At 37.1% G+C, this 15,575-nt stretch overlaps 1 protein-coding gene across 2 annotated transcripts in view; it reads right to left on the reverse strand.

Annotated features, from left to right (window-relative positions):
- The window catches only part of PLA2G4A (phospholipase A2, group IVA (cytosolic, calcium-dependent)), a 158,333-nt gene that overhangs the window by 63,231 nt on the left and 79,527 nt on the right, over positions 1-15,575 (reverse strand). The window contains exons 4-6 of one of the 2 annotated variants that reach the window (XM_012647830.1): positions 12,146-12,294; positions 11,394-11,507; positions 1,206-1,243 (exon numbers count right to left, since the gene is read on the reverse strand). In XM_012647830.1, the coding sequence (XP_012503284.1) occupies positions 1,206-1,243; positions 11,394-11,507; positions 12,146-12,294 (301 nt within the window). The remainder of the gene's footprint in view (positions 1-1,205; positions 1,244-11,393; positions 11,508-12,145; positions 12,295-15,575) is intronic. The other variant, XM_012647831.1, reaches the window with a different exon arrangement.

Below are 15,575 nucleotides of genomic sequence, written 5' to 3' on the forward strand. Positions count from 1 at the left end.
GACATAAATTAACATATAAAAGAGGAGTTTTTAATACTATAAAAATATGATCCTAATTATCTCAGTGAAGATTATTTCCCATTAAACAAATAGAATTACTTCCATAGTCAGTCAAATAAAAGTATTTCTAATCTCATGCCAAAATATACCACATTTAAGGAAGGATCAACTTAATGCAAAATAATGCAACATAATAACTTGTACCTGTGATATTTGGTGACATACATTGAGAGGTTGTGGAAATTTATTCCAATCACTAAGTCAAATCAACACACTCCAGAGATCAAAATAAGAGCAAGAACTACCTAAACCCAGTGCACCCATCTTCATATATTTGGCAAATCACAAGGTATGAAAATGTTAAATTAACTTGTTTGGTTTTTGTATAAAATATGTAGTAGTAACTTTGGTAAATTCGACATCAACAGGGAAGTCTAAAGAGATGGCGGTTGGGCTGGCTTTAGCTCAGCGGTTCCTTCGACAGTGTTCTAACCACCTCTTTGCAGAGGTGAGTGGCTCGAAATATGCAGGCGTTCACCAGCCCTTTTAACAAAAAAAATTAAAAACATAAAATTAAAATAAAGAGATGGCAGTGAGGCTGAGGGAGGTGGGATCTACTTAACTCATTGACAGATCAGAGATCAGGGAGATCAAGGCACATCTGCCTCTCCCAAGATTCACCATTTGAAAAAAAGTAAATGATTTCCCAACACTCATTTTTGGAAGCCACTTTGAAAGAGCAACATGCTTCATGGAACCTCGTCATTTGTAGTCCTGCTCGTCGATCTGAACAAAATCACTCTCAATTTTCAGTTTTTCCACTACAAAAAAATTCTTATAGTTTCCTGTTTATGTTCACTTTTATGTTGTTGAATATCTACCTGAATCAACAATGGAAAATAGGCTTAAATAACTGCATTCATTTCTATGGAAATAGAGGGCCTTTTCAAAAAGCACGTATTCTGACATCTATTATTTAACCACCAAACTACTAGAAAATTAAGCAAAGAATATTAGACTATAAGAATATTTTTTTAATTTTATAGCTATTAACAACTAAAGAAAAGCAAAGTAAATATAATAAACTTCTATATATTCAAAGCTGTCAGAATAATTTTATATATCTAAAATATATTCTTTAACAATTAAAATAAATCAGCGGATCACTCACACTGTTTTTCATCAAACTAAATAAATGCACTTACCAAACTTCAAGAGACATTTCCAGAATCATTTCAGTGACCTAAAAAAGATATATTAATAAAGATATAGTAATTAGATTAGGACATAAAATGGATATGTGTTTTGTATAATGAAAATGAAGTTAAAATGAATTTTCAGAGCCAGATTATTTTTAACCTAAAAATAAAAGTTAACGCAGCTCCACGAAGACCCTAAACTACAGGTGCTTTTCAATAAATCATCTTTTTGCTATTTTTATGATGTAAGTTACTTAATAAGTCATTTTAGCAAACATAAGAATTGTCTCTGTCTGGTTGTTATCCTCCCTCACTGAAATAAAGTAGTTCAGTTCCACAATTTCTATTTATAGGACATTAAAACTGTCTAAGATACAAAAACTACTGAGGTGTTTTGTCTATTGTTCAGGAGATTCCTCTGGCCACAAAATCAGAGGCCGTCATGGCCCAGGGGTTGATGAAAGCGTGGGAGAAAGTTCATGTGTATGCATTTATGACGGCTGCAGGCTGTATTAAGCTGGAAACAGAACAGCCATTCACAGTAGACAGCAGGACCCAGGGCCCCGCCAACCGTGTTTAGCTCAAGAAACATCTACTAATGAGATTTAGGAGCTGCGGTTTTTATTTTTTCAACACTATTTGAACCAACCAAACCTATTAAAAAACTGTATGCTGCCAATGAGACAATTTTGGTCTAAAAGAAAAGAGAGTGACTAATCTCCCCACATAGCAAAACCGTATTAAGAAAGAGATGTCTTTCCAGAGATTGTAAATCTGTTGTATAATAAGACCTTCTCAATACTATCCGTGGATTTAATTATAAATAATGCAACTTTAGATTGTCATGAGAGCCAAATGAGAGAATGCTTCGAAAGCTGCTCTACAACTGTAAGATGTGCTGTTATTTTTAATATATCAGTTACCATTAAAAACATAGATAGAGCCAACTTGTTCAGTAACTTCAAATACAAGACTAGGACATGCCTCTTGAAATATGAAGAAGATATTTTTAGAACCAACATAAAATGCTATAAATTATTAGATTTATTATCTTTTGAGTTTCAGGGGATAGAGTAAAAGAAACTAGGAGGAGCTTTCTGAAAGGTTAAAATAAGCTCACAGATGATCCTCACTCAGTACTGAATTTTATGAGTAAGCAAAAGGCATTGATATCAACCCTACAAAAATTGGCCTCTCCCACTAAACTGTAAGCTCTGTCTTATATAGGTTTCTATTACAAGTTCATTGCACAGTATTTGGCGTACAACAGATAATCAGTAAATATTTGTGGAGCAGTGTTCGTGTGTGCAGGAAGGGGAGCATATCAGACAATTCTTCATTGGCAAGAAACATCTCATTGCTACTAGACATACGATCAGGGGAGGGTCTGATCCAGAAAGCAATTCCACTGTCTGGAATTCTATGAATCTATATTCACCAATGCAGCGTATAAATATGATTTTTAAAGTGAATAAAATAATTAAGAGTTCCAGGTCAAATGGTATAACACATGCTGACATGAATAGTACATAGTTAAATAATAGCAAAAGTGTGATTGGCTACCAAACAATTAATGCATCTGCTGTCTAGCCTATCAATGGAAGCACTGCTCAGTCCACATCCCAGAACATTACGTCTATTCTGTTTCACAATGTCAGTTGAAGTCTTTACCAAAGACAGCTTGGAAAACATTTTATATTGAATGAAGTTACCGTGGATGTTTAGTAAGAAAATAGGACATGGGTAAAACATGGTCTGTTTATTTTAAAAAAAGAAATACATGAAAGCTGCCATTAAAATGGTACTAAACTTAATGTTTTTATCTCCAGAAGGCAAAACCATCATAGGGAAATGGAAATGATATGAACAATATTACAAGTCAATATAGAGTTTTCTAACAAAGGGAAAGAGTCAAAGTTGGAAGAGGCTCCCCAGTCCAATGTGCCACCCCATGACAGAAAGTCTTCAAGAAAAAGCTGGCTTCCCAACTGGCAGATCCCTAAGCCATTTATGAATTATGTATTAAAATATTCCATGCTTGAATGTATCCAATGCCTATTTGTCTTCACAACTGAATAAATATTAATAAAAGGAAAATGAACCATTCTATTTTGGAATCATATTTTTCTTCTCCATAAGAATATGCTTTTTCCTCCATCAACATTTCTTGGCTAAGATATTCATGATCCTAGATAGCCTGACAAGACTCTTTAAAGAAAGGCAGGATAAAACAAGAGAAACACAGGGTTTTTCTGTCATTTGTAAAGTTATAGGATGTGTTGCCATGGTGCTTGTCACATAGGTTAGAATCCTCACTTCCGGGCCAGGTGTTGTGGCTCACATCTGTAATCCTAGCACTTCGGGAGGCCAAGGGGGGACGATCCCTTAAGCCAGGAGTTCGAGACCAGCTTGAGCAAGACCAAGACCTCACTGCTACAAAAAAAATAGAAAAATCAGCCAGGTGTGGTGGCATGTGCCTATAGTTCCAGCTACTTGGGGGGCTGAGGCAGGAGGATCGTTGAGTCCAGGAGTTCGAGGTTGCAGTGAGCTATGATGATGCCACTGCACTACAGCCTAGGTGACACGGTGAGATTCTGTCTCAAAAAAAAAAAAAAATCCTCACTTCCACACATTGCCCAATTTCCTCCACAATCAGGAAGAAATTTGAAACTCTCCCACTATGTTCAGACTTGCTACGAAGCCTTACATTTACCATCTCTCTGCACCTTTTACCTGGAACATGTCATTCAGATAAAACAGCCACAAAAATATGTACTTCCTGTGAGGAATTAAACGATGACTATAAACTTCTTCCCACACACTGCAGAAAGCATCTCTGCATCACAGGCTTCCACACTGCTTGCATTATCAGGGCAATTAGAAGGGTGACCAAATCTCCCAGGTTTTCCCCAACCCCTTAGTACTTAGCTGGGAAGCAGAACAAATTAGAAGAACTCCACCTCTTCTAGGAAGAAGTAGACTGTACACATCCTATATTCTTGTGAAAAGCAACAATCCTTTCTTTGAATTCCACAGTGGAAAGCAATTTTAGATGTTTACAAAGGGAGAATCTCAGTTGGGGGAGGGGGAGAGGAACGGAAAGAGAGAAATTACAAAAAACAAAAAGCCATTTCAGACTTTAAAATCATTCTTAAAGTATCTAACCCATTAATTCTCTTAAAAACTTTCCAGGGACCTTTTGAAATAATGAAGCCAAAGCAGCAAGCATAGGGAGTGGCAATAGGAGGGCCTTTAAAATTACAAAAAAGATGCCCCTAGTCGAATAACTTTAAACTTGAAAATCTATCCTATCAGGAAAGAGTCCTTCAAATACGCCACGATTTCTCTTATGTACTCTAATATTCATAGCAGTTACTTTTAATAAAACGTTACTTTGAACTCTGATCCCTCTTGGGTCAATTTACTCTTTCTTTTTTTCCCCTAGGTAGAAACAAACAACAACTAATCACCATGTTGATTCAGTAATTGTCTATATTTTTCAAGAGACTGTGTAATATTTTCTGCTTTATTTGCATTTACCTGACCTGAGCACTTCCCAGGTTTTCAACAGCTCCTACATGAGCATTCAGTTATTAATTCTTCCAGAGTGATTCAAGTGCCCAATGGGTGCCAGGCTGGATGTTGAACGTGTTCTACTCCCTGATAGAACTTACCATCCAACAGAGGACCCCCCAAAGATGCAAAAGCTTTCTAAAAAGCCCTAAAATTTTAAAGTTATAAATGGTAGAGCTGTTAAACTTTCAATTGCTAGTAACTCAAAATAAAAATGCATTCTCTGGTCAAAGCCAGGAATTGTTTGACCCATATTCGAACTCTGTCCTGTATCCATGTCTGATGGCCTTCGTATCTTGGCCAAAGATCTCCCAAATTTCTCACAAAATTATATAGTTCTCTTGTTTTCTCTCCAAACACCACTTTGTCTCATTAACTTACTTAAATTGTAGTCTTTGTCTTCACACATCAATACACAGCTTTCCAACGAAATCATCCTGAAGCTGATCACACTCTGAACTCACCACCAAAATTCCCGTTTTTTAGAAGCTTTGACACTATCTCTTCCACAGTCGCGATCGTGAATCAGCAACAGTCAAAGCAAGCATTTAGCCAAAATTAGATAGATGCCACAGGAGCCATGAGACATAGCTATTTTTAAACAATAATAATAACTTCTAAATAAAGACGGCAAATTAAAACACAGTATAAACTTAGAGTCAACATTCCTCAAAATATTGGCCAAAACAAACTAATTTCATCCAGAGAAATAAGGAAGCACAATCTTCTCTATCTTGCTTCAAAGCCTTAGCATTTTCACAGTTCTTTTGAAGTGGGTTACTTTGTTTATACAAAACACACTAAATTCTCAAGATTCTAAATCCTTCCACTTTAAAATGGGCCACCATAACCCAAAGTCACATTTGATATATTCAGTAAATGACTGATTAGAACATTCTGAACTACCTTGAAACAAATGATCACTACGTTCACAGCCTCTACCTTTAGTATTTAAATAATGAGTTCATTTTGGTCAGTAAATTCAAACAAATAAGTCAGTTTAATACTCAGTTAAATCAGTTTCATGAAGCATGGGACACATGTTTAGTTAAATCTGGTCAGTTATAATTATAGTGAGAATATTTAATATTTATTTAGTGCTTACCAGGCTAGGCACTGTTTTAATATTTTCCATACACTAACCCATTTAACCATAACCGCAACCTTAAGAGGCAGGTACTACGTGCAACCCTGTTTTACAGACGAGGACGCGTGGAAAAGAGAGGAAAAAACATAACATGTCCAACATCAACGGACATGATTGCAACCGAGGCAGCGGCTGTCTGACTCTGGGGTTGAAAGCAGCAGGTTGTGTCAGCTTCTCTCAAATAACAACTCTGATGCTCTCTAAAGTTCTGACTCCAATGAACACAACCTAACCCAGATTTCATAAATGCCCGCTGGAAAACAAAAACTGTGGACGCAGCCCTAAGATTGACTTTCTTTCCCCCAAAAGAAAGTTCTAAAATAATTAGTTGAGTGATAAGTCATAGTCTAAGGGAGAGCTGAATCTACATAAACTCCTGCTTTCCAGCTTCAGCGGACCCTCGCTGCTCCCAAGAAATCATTCCATTCAACTCTAATTGACACGGGAAAGCTCCCACGATTCTTTGTTCCAGTTACCTTGCTCTCCCCACGCCACTCGCTTCCACTCAAGCAATCTGCTGGAAGCTGCAGCCACCTGTTTTCAGTATCAACGACTCATTTTTTGCTTGCTAACGTTTCTGAGGAAAAAGCCATAATTTGCTGTCAGTTCCCCACTACCTGGTCACAAACTTTCCATGACTCACAGCTGTCAGGAAGATAACATCCAATTGCTGCATCTCACCGTCAGACTCTGCCATGGTCTGATCCCCATGGACCTGTTCTTCCTTCACGCACCAGCGCTCTGCCCCCGTCAGACTTGTCCAGGAACTGTTTCCTGAACAAGCCCTGCCCTTTCTAGTCCACAGTACCTTCGCTCAGACTGTTCTCTTGCCCGGGACTACCTTCCTTCCAGCCCTTTAGTGCCCCAATGACCCCAACCACACCCTTCCTATGAGGACAAACCTAAGCCACTGATGTCCACTGTCACCCACAATGACTGGCACCCCCAGCCCTGCTTTCACCCCTCTGACCTCATCTCCTACCATTCTCCCTACTCCTTTTTCTGTGTTCCAGCCACACTCTCCTCCTTGCTGCTACTCAGCGTGCCAGAGACACTCTGCTTCAAGGCCTTTCTACTTGGAGCAACTTCTGCCCTCAGACATCCTCAGAGATGACTTTCTGAGCCACATTTTTGGAACTGCCTTTGGGACTCCCTTCACACACATACACTCACTCCCCCAGTCTCCCCCCTGGTTTAGTTAGCATTTGCCATTGTCACTATCTAGCAGAAGTGTCTTCCACTTATTTACCTTGCTTTTTGTCTATCTTACTAAGTAGAATGTAAGTTCCGTGATGGCAGGAATTCTTGTTTGTTCCATTCACGGCTGAATAGGCGCTGCCTAAAGAGTGTCCGCCACAGAGTGGATGCTACCAGGTTATTTATAAAGTGAATGAATGAATGGATGAGTTCCTCTTACAACTCTCACTGCATATATTGCATATACTGTCCATTTGACACTTAAAATTATCTTATATAAGTACTAAACTCTAGTTAATAATATGCTGAAATGTTTAGGGATAAAGGATACTGTTGTCTGCAACTTGCTTTTAAATGCATCAAAAAAGTAAGATGGTTTAATCAATGGATAGAAGATACGTAGCAAAGCAAATAGTGTTTGGGAAAATGTCAATTATAGAATCCAGGTGGTAGTTATATGGTGTTCTCTGTACATATCATTCCATTTTTTATGTTTGAACATTTTTATAATAAAATTTGGAGAAAGAATGACAATGCTTTAGAGAGGCCTTCTCTGACTGTGCAAACTTCGGTTGCCCACAAGTATTCTACATCGCATTCCTTTATTTTATTTTCTTTATAGTATTTATTACTAACTGATGTTGTGTTGATTATTTTGCTCATTGTTGCCTATTTACTTTCCTAGAAGAACGCAAGCTCCCTGGGAACCAGAATATTATGTGACATTTTCTGCTGTTTGCCCTTCACCTAGAATATTGCCTAGAACATAACAGGTGTTTAATAACTACTTAAGTAATTTAAATCAATGAATAGATCCCTCATGATATTATTTATTATATTACTTATCAGTTTGCACAAGAATGTCTGCTTTGCAAACAGATTCTTATTTCCTTGAAAACAGAACTTTTTTGCAGCTTTCTTAATATTTAACAAGTTTTAAGAGCACAATAAAGCCTTACATTCTCTCACATTAATAAATAACACAATCTATTGACAGGTCAGTATTTTTCAATTATGTAATACGATATGAATGAAAGATTTTTATCCTTGTATTATTATTATTTAGCTTCCATATCTTTAAAAGGGGAAGAATTAAAAGCTTTTGGGTGAAGATGGCCACATGAAAATATTCTTTCTAGGTCACATGCTTTTATAAATTAGAAATGAACTTAGAGATAATTTACAATGAAACTTTCATTTCGGAGATGAAGAAAATAAGACTCCAAAAATAAAGCATGACGACTCAAACATTCTGGAGGGAGAATTCCCAGAATTCTCCCAATTCCCAGTTTCTACCCCGAGAGTGGGAGAATCCCGGTCTCTGGAGGCTGGTGGTGTCTCTCCGGCTGTCTCCTGGCCACGGAAATCACCCTATGTTGACTCAGTATTAACTTTTGGATGACAAAACTTTAAAGAAGTTTTTGCTAATAATATCTTGGCTTGAAGCATTTGTTCTCTTTCCAAATCCAAGTGCTCTTGTTCCTATCCCAGATGGCCATAACCACCTGGAAGGTTTGTTTCAGTCTCTTCTCTCCCACTATTCCCTTGCCAACTGTTCTCTCTCGCAACCTCTGAGAATGCTGTAGAAAGAAGACCGCCCCCCTCAGAAAGACGGAGATTCGGAGCAGAGGAGAGAGAGGCTGCATGGCTTGCATGGGGCACTGCCACGTGATCTGGGGAAAATCCAGGGGACTCTCTGCTCAGCCATCAGCCACACTTACCTTTCTCCCAACTACCACTGCCTTTCATTCAACTCAAAGGATTGTCATTCACATAAAAACTGCAAAGGACTCTTGAGAACAGAATCATGAAGAAAAGCTGTTTGGACAACTGTTTTCTCAGCACACTAAAGAAGATAATTACATAAGCTACTTTAAATTCAGGAATGTGGAAAGCCTTTTTGAGAGCCCGGGGGTTGCATACCTAACCATAGGAAATGACAAGAGAGGAAATTAATTTTGTTCATAATACCTTCTCTTATAAAGCAGTCTTTGTATCATGAACTGAAGTGTAGAAGAAAAAAAAATTTACTTTGCAAAGTTCGATCCATGCTTACAAAGTCCTTGCAAGACATTTACTGAGAGCCCGTCCTAGCAACATGCTGTAGGTAAGGCCTGTGGGTTTTAGCCTTTGACGGCCTCTGAGCTCTTTTCCCCACTACTCGTCAGTGTGGACCTGCCAAGCTGCTCAACTTGCCATGCCCCAGCTTGCTTTCTTCTTTCAGGACTACAGGCTTTTGCAATTTCTTCTGCCTAGAATGCCCATAACTACTTCTCTGCCTGCTGAAATCCTACTCTTTCCTCAAGGTATAAAAATAGCAACAATGACAAGAAGTGCTTAATGTATTCAAAGCACTATATGTGTGTGCATACGTCTAGGTATATACAGTATTTATATATTTTTAATCAAGTATCACATATTTAATATGTAATAAAGTATATGATTAATACATAACTATCTAAATAATATAAAGTAGCAAATTATAATTAAATATGTTCATATGTAATACACATTGTCATATATCCTTATATGTGTATATTATATATAAATAAAATCAATTTTTTAATCATAATGACTTCCTTACAAGATATTATCTCCATTTTACAGATAAGTAAACTGAGGCACAGAGGAGTTAAGTGATTTTCCCAGGATGAAATAGATGATAAGGGACAGAGATGGGATTTAAAAACCAAATAGCCTGGCTTTAAATGCCAAGGTGTTAACCACAGTTTACTGTTCAATGTGTTCAAAATCAGCTACTGCTACAGAGCCATCCTGGCCTCTCACAACAGAACATTTCTTTATTCTGTCTTCCCACTGCACTCTGTACATGTCTCATTTGACTCCCTGTCCAGCAATTTCTTTTTATCACATGTATGTATCTTCTTACTTCTACTTTTCATTTCATCCTCTACCACCCCAGATGAAGAAAATTGGGGGAAGAACTTCCTGTACATTATTTTTATATTCCTTGCACAAAACACAATGGCCAGTACATAGTAGATGCTCAATAAATTTTTGTAAAAGGAGTGAATGAAATAGCTTTAAAAGGGGTCAATAGAAATGTGGGTGATGTGTCTGTTGGCACAGGATAGAAGACATGCTTCCCAGAGAAGTTAAAAAGACCGGAAAGTGCATGGACCAGAGTGTCCTCAAGGTACCTGGGTCACTCTGATTGCATGAATTAATCCAGAAGCCTTTTGGGTTGAAGTTGGTTTCTAAATAGGTATACCTTTATTCAATAAATGTAAGCTATGTCCTAACTCTGTAGGCATAGTTAATCAGTATTTCAAATTTCTTGACCTATAGGGTTTTAATTTACAGGGAGAAGACAAAAAATTCAACAGTGTAAGCAATTTACTCCCAATGAACACGACAGATAATTCTCATGGGGATTGAAAGGAGGAAGAGGTCATATGTGATGGTAACAGGAAAGGCAACACAGAGGAGGTGAGAGTTAAGGGATAGGGAGGTGGGTGAGTGGAGGGATTTGAAAAGTCATTCTAAGGATGAGCAAAAGCACATTGTACCTCCCAACAAAAAGAAACTAATATATTAACCAGCCTTACACATACTGGCCCACCAGTTATCTATATTTCTCACTGTAAACTATTAAATTACTCTCTTATAAGGTTCAAAATCCAATGAGTTTATTCTGTATAAATAATTTACCTAAGGTTTTATTATTCCTAAACAAACCATCAAATTTTCAGAAACGCAACAAACCTGGAAATACAAAGATAACAATAACCTCAAGACCATTCCCTCCGATCTTACACTACCATAGTCCTAATTATTTGAGGATTATCTGTGACAGAAATATTCCTTCAGAGAAACATATTACTAAATATGTAATTTGGAATAGTTTGAATTTCCCAACATTTTTTCTTTGGATTTGCTTACCTGTTCTTTCTCTCTCTCTCACTTCTCAGGTTTCACATCTCCCTTCATCCTCCCCAATTTTTTGTATTAGACCTACTTGCCAATGGAGTCCAAAGGCATTGCTTAATCCCACTGCTATCACTTGGAGCAACAAATGAGATTAACGTTTCATTAGTATTTAATGTAATACCTCAACCAAAGTTTCTATTAATAGATATCAGAATGATTTTAAAAATTAAGACAAAAAGAAAAATGAAAAATGAAACTTTCTGTTTATATAACAAAACATTCTATATATAAAGAAATACAATGTTCCAAGTGTTAAACCCAACTTTCCAGAATAAATAGATTTTACCTAACATAAGGTTGAGACATAATTCTGCAGTGTTACTCACTTGATTGAAAATAAAGGGGACTTCTTTCTTCTCCCCCACTTTCATCGAAGATATAGGAAACGTTGCTGTCCCTAGAGTTTCATCCATGACATAATTGGCATCCATTAGAGTGATCTAGAGGGTAAAACGTAGAGCACACGGATAAAATTTCTCACAGATCTTTGGAAATATTACCTAAAGTCTCCATCATAGTTAAAAAATTAAAGTTCTCAAACTATATTTAGCCATCATTTGAGTTCCTCTATATCCAACTGGTAATAATACTTTTTATCTTTTCCTTTCTGACACTACATTTGCTATAAGATAACAATTATTTTTCACATTTTCCTGATTGATATATTCAATTATCATGCTTTCAGAAATGAAATCTTATCCCCTCTGTATTTTGGAATATAAGAAAGAAATTAATGTAGAAAATCAATTCCACAATTTTGGGAAAAATCTATTGTAAGTTATTTTAAAAGAAATTGAAAATATTTTTGTTCTGTTGTACAGAGATTCTCCCCTTTACAACAGAAAATGTTTTCCCCGAAGCACATGGGTAGGATAGAAGTCTCCCCAAACCCACCTAACTCCTGCATTTCCACTGGACGCTCATATTACTTGGCATGCATCATCAGATGCTAGTCTACCATGCTGCTCAGCCTGACCCCAACTACAGCTAACAGAAGGAAGGCAGTAAGAGAACAAACTCAAACATCTCTCTCAACGTGAATTATGACCATCTAATAACCCCCAAATGATTCACTTACCTCCAAAACATTTTCCTGATTAGGATCCAAAATAAATTCAAAGGTCTCATTCCACACAGGGTTTATATCATTATTGAAGTGTCTTGTTCTTTTTCTGCTGTCAGGGGTTGTAGAGATGAAAAGTTCCACGTAGGGATCTGGAGTATCAACTATGGACAGAGGCAAAAATGTGATTCACACTTCCTAATTGGTTTTTATTAGTATATGTTGCCAGCTTATTTTCAATGAATCTATAGCGATGTATTCAAAATATCTGAGACAAGATAATATGTATGTTAAAGAAGAACATCATAGCTATATACTTTTCACATATTATGGTCCCTGTCCTTCATAATAGTCCGGTGAGACAGAGCCATTTCTCAGGTGATTTATTCAGAATTCCTCCATCCACATAGAGGGCAGGTTCATCGAAGTCCATATCTCAGTCCAGCTATTAGGAGATGATAGCAATCTCACCCAGCTAACTACAGCATGACTTTCACCCCAGAACTGTGATGGTGCCAAGATCATACATTCAATACTGTGGTACTTTTCTATGTTAGAAAAATCATCCTGGTTAGTCTCTTTATCAAATAAGATAATGAAAATCATTGTGAGAGGGTATCACTTATTATTACAGGGTCACCTTGTATGGTTGTACAGGTTGTACACTGAACAACTATAACAGGTGGCATTCATATTAATAGTCATATAGATTTATTATGACAATACCCAATCAGATGAAAGTGATGTGTCTCCAGAAAGCAGCAGATTTTTATGTTTCACATAATGGCTTGCTTGAGTCAGGACATGATATGTGTGCTCATTTAAATAAAAAGTAACAATTGCAAATAAAGAAAATATTTACATTTCCTCTCACTATATACACATTCAACAACAAAGTGAGTGACTCAAGCAGTACAAATATTGATCACTCCCTCTTAGCGATTCTATTGAATCCTTTATCTTACAGCAGCGCATAAACATATTTTGTGGAAGAAATTATACAGCCATCTGTCTTCCTACAATACTGTAAACAACTTGAGGGGAAAGATTGTATCTTACTCATCTTTACGTTTCCATATCCTAGCAACAGAAAGCAGCTATCACAATATTTAAGGTTTCCTAACATAAGGTCCTGACTTTTTTCTTTAACATATTCTTTCCCATGTGGACATTATAATTAATAACGACAAAAACGATATCTAAATAATGCCTACTAGGATCTGTGTTAAGCACTTTACGCATGTTAGTTTTATTTAAATCTCACAATAGCACTGTAAGGTAAGTACTTTATGTTGGTATTGAGGCCACAGGAACTGAGAGATGTTAAGCAGTCTGTCCCATATCACACATCTAGTAAGTCTCAGGGCAAGATCTTGAACCAGGGTCTTGTAACCACAAGAATCATTCTCTTAACGGCATTGTGTTCTTAAGCAAAAAGGATGAGATCATAAGGAATGGATTACTGTGGACAGAGGAGCTGGACTTAGAGTTTTGGAGCAGAGAAGGGAGAGAGGGAAAGAGAGAAAGTGAGAGCAAGAGTGCGGGGACAGGGAGAGAAGGAGGTGCAGAGGTCCACACAAAAACATACAAAAATTTGAAAATAAAGGAAAAGGAAAAATAATAGTTTCTGAACTATTGATTGGTTTTCAAATAAAACTTAAAAATAGACCTTCGCCAACAGCTGTGGTCATCAAATAACGTAATCAGCGCCCTTCACTTAATTGATAAACACTGCTCCTAGGCCCTTCTTGGTCATCAGATTTTTTTTCTCTGAAATGCATTTTCTTCATTAAAAATCCATTTCTATGGTGATATACAGTGAATTTTTCTTGCTGCTCCTAACAGCTAAAGAGGATGCTACTCACAACAGGTAAAACAGGTTTCTTGAACCCTTAGGAAATGAAGTGTACTAGGATTTTATGTTTGTTTAAATAACAGAGAAGATATTTTTTAAGCATGCTTTTTGTTTGTACTGTAAAGTGGGAAGATTTACAAATGAGGTATCAGCATTTGGGGTTGCCTTTTAGTTAGTTTTTTAGCTTGGAGCTTATGCATCTTAGTCAAGGGCGAAGGGTCTCAAAAGTGAGCATGCAATACGGATGCCTAAGCTTCTTATAAATACACAGACCCCGACCCTCATCTTTTAAGACCTACACTCAGCAGATCTGTAGTGGGACTAGGGGGTCTGCATTTTTTTTCTTTCTTTGGGAGTGTCTGCATTTTTAAACAAACAATTTAGGTGATACTGATGTAGGTCATCTTCTGGTCACACTTTTGGTATCCTATATTGGAGAAAAGGAAACAGGCAGTTATTGTAGTTTCCAACTCAGCGCTTATATCTCTCAAGACCTTGAAAGACAAATTAGAAAACAAAAAGACCAAGTGGGAAGGAAGGGCAAGGAGAAATGGGCCAAGGAAGAAAAGCACATGCTAGGAGGCGACTCTGGCACATCCCCAGACGGGGGGCGACTGCTCCTTTCCCTTCATGTTTCTGCTATACCACCGGTGCTCAGGATTGCAAACCGGAAGTAGAATTGCATGTTTCAAACAGCAGGTGGTAGACACTTAGAAAGAAAAAAATATTCTTCCTCTTTTGAGTAGAAGTAAGTATGTGATTTTAAGGAGAATATTCAGTCGACACTTCCAATTAAATGTCAAACAACGTAACCCTTCATCATTCCATAGGACCAGTTCATTCTCACTGGGCCAATGCTCTTTTTTATCTGTTTTCCATAAATACTAGAAAACACAAAGCCAAGCAAAAAGCAATCTAGAATAGGAAAAGTATACGGGATGGGGAAGCATGCAGATGGTAAACATCATTCATTCATTCAACAAATATTTGAGTAGCCACCAAATGCCAGGAACTGCATGTCAAGAAGCAGTTTGGCTTTGACAAGAAGCCAAATCGTAAACTGCAGTTTTGAATTATGGAAGTGAGTCAAATGCTAATAGCCTAATTTTAGAGGCAAGGTGAATGAGAGAATACCAGATACACTTTACCAGTGACTAGTAGCTAAGTCACCCAGATCATTACACACAAATAAGGTCAAATCGTGGGTGGGGAAATTGCCTTTTGAAGCTTGATCTTCATATGAATCTTTGAGAAAGAGGAGGGAGAGGTCTTTTTGGACCAAACAAGAAAGAGAAAACTGCAAGTGAAGTTCCACGGAAGGAACCAGATAGGAAAAGGAAAGGTTGAATTGAAGCAGCGTGAGTCAGTTAGTGATCTAACAATCTTCTCAGACATCTTAGAGTCTAAATGGGTCATATGCTTTAACAAATTCTAACTCTCACAAAAGGATTTAAAAAATACTGTAAAAACAAGACTCCTATTTCACATTTGTATATTAAAACATCAAAGGACCTTTTTATAAATTGAAATCCAATTTAATAGCTGTCACTTTGAATTCTTATTATTTATTTTTCCTTATAAATAAAGTGA

The sequence above is a fragment of the Propithecus coquereli genome, unplaced genomic scaffold (assembly GCF_000956105.1).
Source record: "Propithecus coquereli isolate 6110/MARCELLA unplaced genomic scaffold, Pcoq_1.0 Scaffold270, whole genome shotgun sequence".
Lineage (NCBI taxonomy): Eukaryota > Metazoa > Chordata > Mammalia > Primates > Indriidae > Propithecus > Propithecus coquereli.